Genomic DNA, 16,594 nt, shown 5'->3' on the forward strand with positions numbered 1-16,594 from the left:
TCATATTTATTATTTACTTTTCTTTTATCATAACCTGCCTCGAATGCATTATTCAATGGTCATTTTTGCTTTTATTGAAATGATTTATCATCTCTCTCATAAATGTTTTATTAAATGGTTTAAAACTTGATAGATAGGCAAGTTTTTGCTCTGAAAGCATAGACGAAATCTCTGCATTGCTGAAAGCGATAGATATCTATCGTTTCCACAGGATGTATTGTCCCTTTCCCAAAGGTACGTGTAGTGATGTTTATATTGAATAATGTACAAGCAAACGGTTCAAATGTTCTATAAGGAACCTGCTTTTGTAAAACCATCACCGATGTCGACCTATCGCTCGTTCCACCTACACACAATTTCGTTGCCCATATCGAGATCTTGCCACTTTCTTTCCAGAGAGGCCCATTCATTTTTCCCTTGCATAAATTTCAACATTTTATTTACCGGTATCGTTTCTCTTCCGCGTAGCATTCATGCACATCTTTTCCAAAGAAAAAAAAACCCATTCCGTCTAGATGTCGTATTGCGTTTCGTCAAAATCAAACATCTTCCTTTTTTAAGCGTGAACCAAAGTATCTTATCATGCTCGCCGGGGTGCACACAAAACATGGAATATCAAATAGGAACACATCCACTCGCTGCGTCATTCACCAAGAATCAAGTCCACAAAAATTTACCCACAATCATGCCACTTAGCTCGATTGCCATCATCCGTCTTGTGCCCATCACGTGAATAGCACTTTTTTCTTTACTTCTAAATGAACTTGCCTTCTTTTTTCCCCTTTTTCTCGTATGGGTTTCTCACGTGTCGTGTCTGATCCCATAACCGATGACATTGGGGGCTTTTATGTATACTTTCCAACTGGTCTCTCTGAAATGTAATACGTCGCACAACACTTCGCACAAAATAAGTACTCGCATCTTGAATCGCTACATTCAAAAACTGACTCGCTTCGTTCCGATGCTATGTACAAATCTCCTTCTCTGCTGTCTGCTGAAATATTACTGGAATCTTCTTAATGTTCAAAAATATAAAATGATGGTTTCAGACCTAACTCTAGGCATTTTTCTGATTTTTTTCTTTCTGACGAGCAGTAACCGCAACTACGATCAAAGCAGATACAAGTCGTTAAAATGGAATGAGATGCAAAGATTTCGTATGCAAATCGACTTCAACATTATTAAAAGACAAATTCAAATCATATTTTTGTAACAGGTAAATACGTAAACGCTGCAGCGCCATGTCGTCATAAAGTTAAAGACCTTGTTAGGGTGGAACTTCAACCTGCAAGGTATATTTATTTACTCGGGAAATAAAGTGCAAGTTTAACATCACATCACACGCACCTAATAAACATAGCTGTTTGAATTATTAGGATTGTAAGCTAGGAAATGAAGTAACAAGTGTAGACGAACCGGATAATGGGAATGACATGAGAAATGAACTATAGAATGAACTAGAAATGAACTGTACATGAACTTAGGAATAAACGAGTTCCAACTGGACCTTCGACGTGGTTACATCTATCCTTTGTGAAAATTACAATATCGAACAATATCAGAGTCTCATTTTCGATAAAATATCTTAGAGTTAGTACTACCACTACACCTAGGACCATCTCATGGGTACTGATATTTGTTACAAGTTAAAGAAGCCGGTGATACTGACTAAATCTTCCTCGTGCCTTTGCCACTACTAAAAGATCACCAACTAGAGCATTACTGTCAGAGTGGAGATATAGACGTTTAAGTCAGTCAGCCACGTCTAGGCGCCATGCTGTGACAATCTGGTTAAGGTGTCAGAAGTGTAGGTAACTGTCACCCCCGTAGCTATTTTAGCTAATGAGACTCATCTGCTCTGATGACTCCAGAGTCCGCTACTCCTTACAGAGGTTCTCCAGAGAAAAGTACAACGGTCACTACAGTTTACTCCTGAGAACCTGGTCCGGCCTTAGTACCTCTCCCTTCGACACGAATGTGACACCATGACGAGAATCACTAACATTCCGCATCAGTGTGGTGATATTCATCACTGCTCCATCCTGCACGAACCTTTGACGACGAAGCATGAGGAAAAGGGGACAGTGGAAAATTTCGTGAGTTGGTGTCTCTCGAACATCCGGGCACTCTGGGCATTGCGACTCCTTGATTAGTTTCGTGTCCAAGAGGTAGGTTCCATGACCCTGGAAGTAGCTAACATTTGCGTTTGGTAGAACTCGATCTCCTCCAAAGAGCACAAAATCCATACGTTGTATACATTTAAAAATTCTTTACGTTACGACCTACATTGACGTTGCTAACTATCTATAAGCAAACACTATTAAATCCAAAGAATATACTTCTGCTATTGAACAGTAATTTAAATTTGTGTTCGTAAGTATTCTTCCACACTAGGGATGCAAAAAGAGGACGTTGGAGCTGTTTTTAAATTAAACTAAGTAACTTTTTTTTGTTTTAAGTTAATAAACCGTGCCATTTGTATCAGACGCACAAAGCTTTAATTAAAAGATTGCCCTAAATGCCCTGCATTGCTTCTCAGGACAATAAATCTTACCTAATACACGCCCCCCGAGGGCGTCCCGAAGGTGTCAAAGATGGGTACTAAATTATTCATCAGCAAAATATGATAAGCCTCCGGGAATGATCTCTTTCAACGCGCAACAAAACTACAACAAGCGAAAGCCCCAGAAAAGGTTCCTCCGTACGCGAAAGATTACTTTCTGAAACATGCAAATTTTGCCACGCGATGGTGACCTTCTAGGAATGGACAGTGTAGGTGGCGACTTTTTCGACCATCGGCAGATAAGCGCACCGCCGAGTCCAGCGGGGAAGGTTCTTATCACACTTAGTGCGCCGAACAATGGAACCTCGAGCTGGAACACCTTCCTACCCGGTTTGCTGCCATTTGTCGTCATGGATGTTTCATCTTGCAAATGTTGGCTTTGTTTTCCTTCCGTCCTTTAGAGCATATTTTGAAAGGTCGGTTGCAACAATTCATCCCTTTCTTTATGACGAATAAAGAAACTCTGCTTCACCTTTCTGTTGATAGAAACATGTGTTTTTGTTTTTCGAAAAGTGTTGCTCCCATTTCATCGTGTACTTCAAACATATTGGTCACACACACACACAGAGCTTTCTGAAGCTTGTCGAGATCATACAGTGCTAATGTAATGAAATTTTTTAAAGCTTTTCTCCGACAAACCACAACGCGGGGAATGGGTGCTTCACATCAATCCATAAATCCTTTTTGAGATTTGAAGTAATAATTTGAAGTGCCATGAATTTTGTACATCTCGATGGTAATATTGAGTTGGATCAGATTACCCTGAAGATAATGTAATTGAAATTAAAAACAACAAGCTCGAGACTACCTTCTTTTCCTACCTGTTGTACTGACTGAAAACTCTGCTAAGCACTACCATAATCTTGGTTCTTAAAATATCTTCTATAGGAGCTAGTCAAAATGACTGGTCATGTTTTTAAATATGTTGAGTGTTATTTTTCGATTTTCTTTACTCTCTGTTTACATTGTTTGCAAAACATTTGAGACTTTTACAATTTCGTACCACATCAGCATCTCTCGACGAATAACTTTATGGATCACCACTAAAAGCATACCTTAGATACCAAAAATCCCCAACACGGTTCAAGCAACGCAAAAGCAAGAAAAACGGCAAAGAAACCAAAGCAAATATCCAACATCACGCGTCCGACGTGCAAGTGAACATCCTCGCTTTCCCGTAGGCATGAAAACTGCATCCACAACTAATGCAACGCCTGCAGAAATGCAAAACGGCCCCTAACTAGATCGTTACCATCTCGTGCGTGTAAAATTCAATTACTCTCACACTTAACCGCACTGACAACGCTGACAACGGCACTTCACGGCGAACGCGATATTCACGGAAGCCGTACCCGTATCTTACCGTATCAAGCGGATAGACGAGCCACCGCCCCATCGCCGGACGGAAGCTGTAAATATGGGGCGGAGGTGTTTTTTTTGCGGGTTAAATTACAAATTAATACCTTAGCAGGCACCGTCGAGACTGGAACCGGATGTCTCCGGTACGGTGCTATGTTTGGTTTAGCCCCGATTGCCACACTGCAGCAACACTTGGCGGCCGGGTAAAAAAAAATGTAGAACCACCAGTACCGCGAAACGCCAACCAGACGGTACACAGTTTCATAAGTTTCGTAATTTAATCATCTTTGCACCAGCCAGCGTATCATCTTCGCCTGCCATAGCTGTCTAGTTCGCGTCGGCACGTCGTAAGTGAGCGGACGTAAACTAAGCAGAAACTCCGGTGGTAAACAGTGTCGGTGTCATATTCACCGGTTTATTTATTGTATTTTTTTTTATTCACCCACGTTTCTCGGGGATAAATATTTGTTATCTGCGTTTTTAAGCAACACCTCTCCGACAGGCACCGAACAGCGCGAGCTGAAGGGAATAGTTTTCTACAAATGTCTGTGCACAGTGCTGGTCGCGCTTCGGATAGTGGATATCCTGCCGGAAGCGGCAGTGGCAACGAAACTAAGCACACATTAAACCATTTTATGTTTCAGTGGAATTTTTTGGGAAAACACAGAATTTATGTGTTTAAAACATAGTAACACACGCTATGCTCGGAGTACGAGTCAACCTTTCGCAAGACGATTTTCCACCATCAACACGCAACTACGTCAACACTATTGTAGCTAATAAATAAATGTTGTTTAAAATGGTTAAAAATATTCCCAGACGAGTTTGAAGGTACGTTTCTAGTTTTCGATATTAATTTCAAAGCGGTAGTTTTCGGAAATATAAAGAGTTCTGCGATTTTTGTAGAATGTTCATCCTTTTTATTGTTGTTTCACACTGTTAATTTAATGATCGATGGGAATATCAAGACTAAAACTCATTTAATCCTCATAGTACCTTGAAGCCGACTCCGGACAAATAGAAATTAAACAATTCTTCACCTTTGAGCCGACACTCTGATATTCATATTCCTATATTATGATAAATTCTGAGTGAAATTAAATCGCCAAAATACACACAAACAAGTGTAAAAAAAACATCATGTATGAACGAGCCAAAGGAAAACCCGGCCTACTGCCAAGGCAATACGAACGAGTAAAAAAAAAATAATTAAAAATAACAAAATCGTTGTAGGAAGGTGTACAATGCAAATGCGTCAACCAAATATATGGCTAGAACGTGAAAATGACCCACGAAAATAAAATTATATTCTTTAATTTTTATATCCCGCGTTGAGTTGTAATAATAAAAATCATAGAATATCACACTAATTTCTCAACTTCAACAATAATACAACAAAAGATCCAACTTCAAGCGGATTTGATGAAAATTTAATCCAAATCAATAACCCTTCGCTTGCACTTGTTGATCGATACCATCCATAAATCTCTCCCGCTACAAATCCAAGACGTTGTTTGTCGCAAGCTTGTGAATGAAATAATCCGATATTGTGTCCATGTAAATCTCCGATTACGACCCGAAAGCTTCCCATGATTGACTATATGCTCATGACAAACCAATGTTGTTTCGAGCTTAACATTCCAAGTCAAACGATATCGATCACCCAGTCACTTCCCACTTCCCAGTAGCCATGAATCGAAGGATACGATGTCAACTCACCGTATCGAGATACGGTTACGGATCCAGGAGTTGGAATTACGAACATTTGATTTTGAGGCACCTGCCACGACACCTGCACGGAACCGCACGTACAGACAGACAAAAGGTACCAGGTGCGAAAATTCTCCATCCCCGGGATGCCACTGGAATCACGTAACGAGACCCTCCATCCATCCATTCATTCATCCATCCAGTTAGTGACAAAATGGAGTAAAGCCGGATACGCCGGAGTGTTGAGGATGGATTGGTTGTTGGGAGCGGAAAAAAGGAATGCCGAACGATTCATCCTCACATCCATCTGCCACGAAAATCTAACAGCAAAACGGAGACGAAATAGGCGATAGGATATCATCAGCTTGTGCGTGCTGGTGCTTACCTCACGGGAACAAATGTCAAATTCTTCCCCCGGAATTGGTTCAACAATCCGATACTTTCGCCATATGCGAAGGAAAGGTAAGCAAAACTGAACAATCCTTCATGTTTTCCATTCTTGGCGCACCCTTTCCAGCGTCGGGAATATATCGGTAAACTGTATTCAAGCACTTTCAATCTTTCTTCCAAAATTTAACTTCCTTCGGGGTGTGCTTCGCCAGGGCGGGTAGCTGCTCCTGGCCACATCCAGTTGACAGCTGTTCGTTCCGGTATCTATCCCACCCAACCGATCCGACACTATCGCTACCGGCGGTACCAATCCATTTCCGGCTGACAAGGAGGGCGTCTGGCCGCGGGTTGCATTCGATGGCATGAAACATCAATTCTCGATGCATATGCAACTTCCTGCCACGACGACATAAATCCCTTGTCACTCGGATCGTCGACAGTGGAAAGAACCGGACGACGGAAAGGCATCTTGTCGAGCAATAAAATGATGCATACGACGAATTGCACCCGGATTATGGGCTGCACACCCAAGGACCAAGGTTCGGTACGGAATTGACACTCTCTCATGGCCTGTCGCAAATCGTACGAAGCCGGATCCATCCGGACGCCGGTGTAGAGTGTGTATCGCTTTCTAGCATGCACCAGACACAACGTCAATGTCATGTGTCGAACCAAGGCGTTCCTTCACAACGGATGCATCGTGTCTCGTCTTGTTTACGTACAGCGCCCCATCGCAACCCACCGACTACTTCTGACGGCCGGCATTAACGTCCCCTGCTGGACACGGAATATTTGTGCATTTATTTATCGAACATTTCGCCGCAACGTTTCAACGCAAGCCCAATGGGACAGCGAGGAGGCAAGGTTTATTTTTCTGGTTGTAGTATGCAACCGGATGATGTTTCCAGCCAGCCTCAGTTGCCGACATTTTTCACATATTTTTCTAGATTTATCGTTTGATGTGATTTGATTTGATTTTATTAAATTTTGTTTACTATTCTCGATTTAATTTGCGCAACTGGCCAAGCTTTTCTCGATTTGCTGTTTTGAATTATAAACTTTTTCCCCACCGTGTCAATAATAATTAGACTCATAGTTATATCAACTTTTATGTTTAAAAAAACAATTAAGAGAAACAATAAATTGTAAACCGCTACACTTATTGGATTCTTAAACTAAAACATAAATGGATCGATCACAAAATAATAAAATATAGCTCAAAATAAATAACACTATAGCGTTCACAACAAACCTAAAACAACATATTAAACTCACAAAAACTACAAACACCAATATGATGATCTAATTCATGAATAAATAAAGGACTAAATAAAGAATAACTCTTGAAAAACTCTACACTTTATCAATGTTTTAGATTTGTTTTTTGAAATCAGTTTTAACCCATTGTTACTCACAACAATACAATACAATATCTATGTTACTTTGGATTTTTTCTGGCATTTAAATTAAATTGTTTAAAACGATATGTTTGAAATCGCTTGAATTTTGCTTAGGTTGTACACTTTTTCACGTCACTCTTGCGTGGTTTTTTCAAACCTTACCAAACCTGTAACAAAATCAATTATTGATATGCCAAACCACACTTTGTACAAAGGTGGTTACGCACGGTTTTTGTTGTTTTTTTGTTTTCCTTCCATCCACAGCAGTGTGCGTTATATTTTGACTGTCCACCATTGAAGCTTTGTTATTTCTAGGTTTTGCATATTTATAATTGAAAGTTTTGTTCAAATTCTTCTCCGTGACAACGGTACGTATAGGAAAGTTTCATAAAAATAGCAAACCACCGCCACGCTGTCCCACTGGCAGCATTTGGGTTTCAAACGCCAGATACTATCGTTCCACAAAATGCAAAATAAAAACAACTACAATCTGAAACCAACAACATACTAAAAACCGATCGCTGGTATCGTGCAGTTTGAATGGAAGAAAAAAGAACTGACAACTCCACTTGATTTAACGCTCACCAGTGCAAATCCACAAATTGACTAGAGTTTCCCTTTTTTTTTGTTTCGCTGTTGTTGCATCGTTCAATGATGCAGATTGTTTGCATCTTTTCAATATAGCTCAATCTACGCGCAACATACTTTACGCGGTTCGGTTTTCCAGTGCATTCCTTCATTAACTAACAAACAAACAAACTAAATCGGCAGTGTGCAACGTTGTGGTCGGCCATCGGTGTGTTATCATGATTCCATTTATACTTTTTCATATTTACTTTGTAGCAGTTTTTCATTTCAACTGTGTGCTGATAGATTATTCATTCCTGTAAATCGAACCAACGTACTGTTGAGCGCACCGGTAATAATTCAATACTTTTTGTGTGGTGCAGTACTACAATAAATAAGCCTGAATGAATGAATAACACTCATGCATTGCGTGTTAAATTACATTTTGGGGAAAAAGAGCCCATGAACGGTTTGTGGCTGTAGAAGAGAAAAATTATAACACTCATGTACACGACTTCGTAAAAGTTTGTAGAAATGTTTAAAAAAACTTGTTCTTCAATATTCCACACCATTGATTTATCTTAAATTTTTGTTATTAAAATAATGGAGATTCTATTTCATTGTAAAATTAATCATTTGATACTGACATACCAATCAGAAATCAGTTGATCTCAGAGCGCAGTAGTATAGTAAACATATACTAATACAGTAGAACGTCGATTACCCGTGGCCCGATTAACCGGTGAGTGGATTATTCGTGAGCTATAAACTGACAGCTAGTAGAATAGTTTTGTCGATTATGACCGCTCAACCCGTTGACCCTTAGAAGAACTTGAGAACTATCTATGAAGAGTTTATCAAGTTAAACTCTCTGGTAAATGCTCCAGAAACAATAAACTACAACTTATAAAATTTAACGTATATTAATGTTTTTAGCGTTGACCTGTCTTTTCAGCTTCATTTATTACACGTACAAAGCTGAAGGATCTGTTATCCGTGGAAATCGATTAACCGGCATGCAGCCGGTCTACGGTTGCCTGGATAATCGACGTTTTACTCTAAGTCATAGGAACGACGTTTTCAGCTTTTCCAACAAACCTTAGCGAAGCTGTCACTTGGACAATGTTGTCTGGGTCATGTACAACTATGCACTACGTCACATGCAGTCCAATTACACCTTTCTATAATAACATATTATTTGTGTTAAACATAACATTTATGGTAAATATTTATATCCATCAATATAGGATGGTAAAAATCCTATTTCTAATTCCTTAATCAATAATTAATTCATTTAATTCATCAATTCCTTTTCCTGTAATCATTAATTATTTTAAACTTAAAAACATATTGCGGGCGACTATTGCAAATCCAATTGGTTCAATAGTTATAACTATTGCAACTTTTGTTGAAAGCGATTTCTTTTCAATGTTTTTGCTTTTAATTAGTGTCTTTCCCTTGATGATAGAATTTTAGGTTGATGTTGGAGATTGGAAGGCATTATTAGCTTTTTTCTTGTATTTTGTTATCTAAACTCTCTGATCAGTCAATTCGCTATATTTCCGTATTCGCAAATCTGGTGTACAATAGTTAGAGCTTGGAAATTGATTGACGATTGTTTACCTATCTTTAAAGTAGTCTACCTTGTTTGTGATCCCGAAAAAGTTGAATTTCAAGGCTCGATCTTATTTACCATGTCATAAAATCGGCTATTGAACACGCAATGACACATTTTCTGGAACTTTTGCACCCCTAACACTAACTTCGGTAACACATTTCCCACTACAACCCTTGGCTGCAACATTTATGCAAAACATGCGGAATTGATGAATTGCGCACGCTACGATAAGCTGGTAATTGAATCAATCAATCCCATCCCACCGTGAGGCTGACTTTGTTTCCTTGCTGGTGTTGTAGAGATGTACTTCCCGGAAACAGATGGCATTAGGCCAGCTGTTATCCCTGGGATGGTCCGGAATAATGATGATCCGTTCACTCATCTGAACTCAATCGTCTGACTCGGTGAAGGTTCTGCAAACAGATATTTAATTAGCATCATTCCATCACTTTAACTAGTTCGGGTAGCACGGAACAAAAAAGTTCCTGTGTGCATTCTTATACCAACCGCCCCTGAGGGACCGAAGCTTAATTTCATTTCATTGACTAGGGAAATTAATCTAACCAATAATACAAATGATCCATCAATCGACCCGATCTACGCTCAAGTTTCTCCTTCTAATCTACTCTTTAACGGGTAACTTCGGCCTAATAACGTGTTTGGATTAATCGATACCCTGCTGAGCAGGAAACGTGCCAAGAATTAAAGTGAGAAGCTTTTTTTTCTTTTTCCTTCCTGCGGCTGTCCGGCTTGCTTGCGTGTTCGAATCTTTCGAATGCAAATTCATGGTGGAGTAAAAAATTAGCAACAGTGTACGCACTGTACGAAAGTGAATTAATTTCCATATTTTCCGGTTAACACGTGAGGATTTTAGATTGTCTTTTGTTCTGTTCTTCTTCAACTTTATTTCATTCTTCCTGTGATGACAACATTTGGCAATTAACGTTAATTGTTTCAGAAAGCCTGCCCAACGTAACGAAAAGGCGTAGAAAACACGAAAGAAAGAAGATTGATGAGGGAATTGTTATTTTTAAGAGGCGTTTTTTTTTGTGTGGAAATAAAAATAATTTTAGCGCAGCCATTGTACCACATTTCATTACTTTGAAAATTTCCCGAATGCAATCGATTTTCGAATACACTGGACAAGGCATTTCATTCCAGTTTGGTAGTCTGGTTGATTGAATTGTTAATTCAATTTCTTTTCCCATGGCCTACATCCAGGTTTTAAAATAACACGTTCGTTCAGGCAGCGAATAGTGTGCATGTGCCTTCAACGCCTATTAGTGTGAAAGAATATAAAAAATATGTTATTTCGACCCAAATATTTCACTATATTTTTTCCCCTAATTCGCTTTACGGGGAAGCGCTTTACAAGAGGAATCGTACTGTAACTCATGTAAAGCTTTGGCTACACTGTCCCACTTTATGTAAAATGTAAAATGACAGCTGACATTTAATGTATTATACACTTTCAGCCATATGCGAAACATTTACAGACTTTCAAGCAAAAGAGAGCGTTTCTAGCAACAAATAAAAATAAAAAAGAACGTGTTAGTATACTTTCCTTTTAACACGCCACGGCTTAGTACACACATTTTGCGAACAAAACAATTTCTATCCACAATCGAATGCATGCTCTGGCAACGTGTAAATTTCAATTCTAGGTAAATGAACACTCGCTTGAAATGAATGTTAGGCATGAACATGGATGAACTAATCTTTGGACTATGGTTAATTTCCTATCAAAAGTGGACCTTTACAAATCGAAGTGTTTGATGGATTTTAACTGAATCGTGAGTTGCATTTGACTTACGAATAGATTGCTGAAGCTGTACATATTGTACTAATATAAGGCAAATCATGCTTCGAAATGAACCCAAAGTACTCTAAACTGACATATTAAACCCATTCCATTGCAGCTTTTGAATTTAAATACAAAAGAAAAAAGCTTTTTTCAAAAGTTGTCAAACTAAAGTGTTCGGTTTGTGTTTAAAAATATTAAATGATAATTCAACAGTGCCTTTAGTGACAGTACCACCTCGTAGATCAATTTTGGTCTATTACGTTTTTTTTAGTAATTTGGGTCGAAAAAGTGAGCATCAAAAATATAAAAAACTGGTAATCAAAACTTCAGAATCAAAAATATCAAAATTTACATTTTAATTGTTTTCAATCGTCAACATTGTTTTAATTCGAGATAAAGTGATACAAGACGTCACAAGGTTTTTTTGTTTTGATGGATTGCAAATGCCTTTTGGATTACGGTTTCGTACCCCTTGGAATGTTAAGGTTAACCTAAATAGATAAGAATAAAGATCCAAGTGCCTTTCTACCTTAATAAGTGGTTGCTCTTTGTATAACTTGTTATTTTTCACACTTCAAACTCAGCTGGTTTCACACTGCATTTCCGTGTTTTCTTTGCATATCCCGGTATGCATTCGGCTTGCACGTGAATCACCCTCAACCTCCAGAAATCCCACCATAAGGTCACTTTTCACGATATCGCATACATTAACTTCCCAAGTTCGTCTGTGTCCGACAAGTTGCTCCGACAACTAGCCAAACATAATCAACCTTTCCTTCCGGTTAATTGGTTCGATACTTTTGTTGCAAATCAATTTCCCGCCAACCGAGTGCACCCATTCGCTGCATGAATAATGTGAAAATTGTGCCCTTTTTGCTACACTTGTTATTCATTCATAACATTCCTCACCGCTCATCGGCTCATGAATGAAGCACTTGAATGCGATTGTTTTTTTTTTTTGTAACAGGCTTGTGTAAACAAACGATTAGCACACTTCAACCTATTATGAATGCATTTGAAGCGGGGCACGTGACAGTCCACGTGTGCAAATAGTTGCTGGGCTTCATTTTTTCGGATTTTTTTTTTCTTTGAGCGAAGTCTGACGTTTTACAAACCACTGTTTCGTCAAATATTTTCATGCCGTATCGTGGAGAATGATTTTATTTACTGTATTCTTGCATCACTTACGCTAATTCTTGCTCTGAAAGCTAATTCTTGGAACAATATTCAACTCCACCTGTCACAGAGCGAATGATTGATGATTGCACATTTAAATGTTAATTTTTAAACTGATTGCTCTAACGTAATGCTTATCCGCGTGCTGCTTTAACCGCAGCCGCACACATATAATTAAGCGTTCCTCTCGTTAGACACACCTTCACGCTGGTCGGCGTGAAACCATTATGTCCCCGGCCCAGCAGCTTACCGTACGCGCCCTTGTTGTGGAAAACGAGACAATCGCCAATCTCATGCTCGGGCAGGAAAATTTCCTCACGAATTACATCATGCTCGCACATGGTACGCCCGTAGATCACCGATCGTACGCACTCCGAGTCACGTTTATCCTCCTGTACCGCTGGCGTATTGGTATGAGCGTCACACCAATCGAACGAGTCGTATAGCCCATCGTCTACGTAGTACCTCACACGCAGCAAAGCTCCAGAGGGGTCCTTGTCGTACGATTTCGCCACCACATTCACCAGTGCCGTAACTGCAGATTCTACGTAATATCTGCCCGGTTCGGCTATTACTGCGATCGGTTCGCTTCGTGAGCAAACGAACTCTTCCAGCGCTTTGTTAATGTGATGTGTACACTGAATGAAATGCTCACCATCCGCTCCCGGGTAGCCTCCGCCAATGTCCAACAAGTGCAGCTCCATCCCGATTAATCTACCCATGTCGAAGATTTCCATGGCCTTCTTTATGCCGCCGTAAAAACACTCCGCGTCCATGCTGCCCGACCCAACATGGAAGCTGACTCCAACCACACGCAACCCGAGCGCTTTGGCATGGTGCAGCAAGGATCTTGCGTCTCGGTCAGCATCACAACCAAACTTTCGTCCCAGTGACAGCTGTGCCACACGTGCATCGTGCCGTATTCGAAGTATGAGCTCAGCTTCTGGGAAGTGCTTCGCTATCTTGTCCAACTCATCCGAACCATCGAACGTCATCCGTTTCACAGCCGTCTGCTTTGCATACAGGATGGAGCGGATAGATTTGTTTGGATTGGCGTACACGATACGATCCGGTGTAACACCCAACCCGAGAACGGTTTCCAACTCCACCTTCGATGCACAATCAAATCCACAACCGAGCGCCACAAGCAGCCGCAAAATGGCCGGATGGCTGTTGCATTTCACCGCGTAGAAAGGTGTAACGGTCGGCAGTAGTTGCTGCCAGTTGCGATGCTTGCCCACGATGTCATCCAGATTGAGCACGTTCAGCGGGTCGCTGGTCATAGCCCGTTTCGAGATGTGCCGGATCAAGTCCTCCACCGAGCTGTGCTCGTCTATCAGTACGTACCCGGGATCCATCACAGTTAACCGAACCGGCACGCAGAGTCGATCGACGTAAACTGTCGAACCGGCCGGCATTTTTGCCCACTCTACACCCTGCCGTGAGATTTCCGAGATTCCTTAACTCCGGATTACGCGAAGACTATCTCGGACTTACCCATAGCTCAAAAAACACTTTCCCAACGTTCACCTGAGAAAAGTGTGTTGTTTCTCACGAACGGGAGGCATACTCGACACAGCCCTACACTGCCGATTCCCATTAATTACCTCGGTTAACAACCTCGGACCAGGCCCCACTCTAGACACACACATGTTGCTAGGGGTTTTGGATAGAAACTTGAGCATGTAGCGTTTACACTCATCACTTCACGCATCTTATCGATCGATCTCATCTTGAACCGATCGATGTCTGATAGAAGGCTGGAGGTACGTACATGAAACGATTCCACCTGTACTCTCTACCTGTACCCTGTATAAAACAGACGAAGTAACGGTCTGAGGGTTTAGTCTAATGTATAGTGCTTGTCTCGATGGAGTCACCTCCAGAAATATCCGGTGTGTTTGCCTCAACAACAACTGAATTGGTGCAACGTTTCGTCTGTTCCGGAGACGCCGAATCTCCCATTAACATACTCGATCTAGACGAGATCGCTCACAACTACCACCGATGGAACGAGAGCCATCCCTATGCGATCGCGTACTATTTACCCAGTGTCAACAACCATCCCGCAGTACTAACCCTGCTCAGTAAACTTGGACTCGGTTTCAGCTGTGCCTCCGTGATGGAGATGCGTTCCGTCCTGAAGAATGGAGTCGCTCCCGATCGCATCGTTCTGGCCCATCCTGCCAAAGCCCCAGAGACGATACTGTACGCAAAACAGAAAGATATCCGGCGGATCGTTTGTGACAGTGTGCAGGAGATCGGCAAAGTTCATCGCCTATATCCCGCAGCACAGATTATTCTCCGAATTAGGGTATTCTCTGGTCAAAAGTTTGGTTGCTGCCCAACCGAAGGCGTTCGCGAAATATTCAACTATGCCGCATCTACCGGAGTCACCATCGCTGGTATTCACATTGCTGTACCAGAGAAAAGTGCGTTCGATGAAGTTGAAACTTTGCGACGTGCTCTGCAGATTGCCAAAGATTCGCTTGATCAAGCCAACACAGCAGGGTTAAGTGACATACGGCAGTTGATACTCTCCGGTACGGAACAAGTATCAGCTGACCAGCTGCAACAGACACTAGCCGAGTTTAACATTGGTTCCACCTTACCCATCATCATCGAAACGGAGCGACTGCTGGTACAGTCCGCCGTAACGCTCATCACTTCCGTCCAGTCGAAGCGGGTAATCCGTCAATCCGGAACAGCGGGACCGGTGCAGGAGATAATGTATTTCATCAATGACGGCCGATATGGGTCATTCGAGTGGTGGAACGCTGTTGATAAGCATCCAGTCGTATTTCGCGCCAACAAAACCATATCAACTGCTGCTTCGACACACCCCTCATCGCTGTGGGGCCCGTCCTGTGATTCAGCTGATATTGTCTGCGAACGGCTTGACCTGCCGGAGCTTGAGATCGGGGATTACTTGGTTTTCCCGGGTATGGGAGCTTACGGTGTAACGCTTGCTTCGTGCTTCAATGGGTTCCCAATCCCGAAAACCGTCGTCTGCGCAAGGTTGGAAACAACAAGAGCACTTGTTGAAGGCTCGTTGAGCGGCGTCTAATCTTATAAACAAGCAGCAAACAACAAAATCGTCTTAGTACTCCATCACATGCACTACGGAATTCCATCACACAAATAGAAATAATGCTCATGGAAAGAACTGGCAATTTCAGGTAGTCCATTTCCTTGGACTTAAAAATAAAAACTGTTATACTGATTCTCCTTTATTGTGTATATTGAAGAATTAAATTAAAAATGCCGAATACAGCACTACCTACGCGCATTTCCGTAACAATTAATCTCTTTTTTCTTTATTTGCAACGTCTCAATACGATCGAAAACCTTCAATCTATTTTTATCTTCAGGCATCTTCATGATTTTACATCAATTACCATCGACAGTCTCTCATCCCACCGCTGATGCTTATCAGAGCTTTAATTGTAACAATCGCTTTATCGCTTTTAAATATAAATGTCACGATGCACAGGTAAGTGCACTGGGATGACACATTAACTTATTTAGCCTGCCGTTATATGACAATCTGCATCGACCTTCAGATAAACAATGTGATTTAAAAATCGCGATTCTTCATTAAGATTTAAAGATAACATAACCAGCTGTCAATTTAAACGGAACACGTGTGCCTAATTGCCCATGATCAGATATTCGATCCAGATTGAAGTAAACCGTGGATGATTCAGACTTTCCGAGCTGTTACTTCAAATATCATTTCCTGTGATTACTTTATTGGCATTATTATTCAAATATTATATTAAAAACAGTAAGATCTATCAAAAGTACCTTGAACGATTTTGACATGGCGTTGAAAGGGTTTTTTGCATTTTTAACTCATAAGTCCAAGCTTTTTCGACACAGTTTTATGTTTACAATGTGTCCTAAATTGATCGTGCACGCGAGATCGTAGCATCCTATTGGCAAAATGTTTAAAATATTTGGAACTAATTGAACTCTTATTCCGCGATCAGCAACTAACTCAGTCT

At 40.8% G+C, this 16,594-nt stretch overlaps 1 protein-coding gene and 1 pseudogene across 1 annotated transcript; one reads left to right on the forward strand and one right to left on the reverse strand.

Moving 5' to 3' along the window:
• Positions 1–12,721: 12,721 nt before the first annotated feature.
• On the reverse strand, positions 12,722–14,088 carry LOC128299118 (ornithine decarboxylase 1-like; annotated as a pseudogene).
• Positions 14,089–14,457: 369 nt separating this feature from the next.
• On the forward strand, positions 14,458–15,654 carry LOC128298465 (ornithine decarboxylase 1-like). The gene has a single exon (XM_053034215.1). It carries the CDS (start codon positions 14,458–14,460, stop codon positions 15,652–15,654), a length of 1,197 nt encoding a protein of 398 aa, XP_052890175.1.
• The last annotated feature ends 940 nt before the right edge of the window (positions 15,655–16,594 follow it).

This window comes from Anopheles moucheti, chromosome 2, assembly GCF_943734755.1.
Source record: "Anopheles moucheti chromosome 2, idAnoMoucSN_F20_07, whole genome shotgun sequence".
In the NCBI taxonomy this organism is placed as follows: Eukaryota; Metazoa; Arthropoda; class Insecta; order Diptera; family Culicidae; genus Anopheles; species Anopheles moucheti.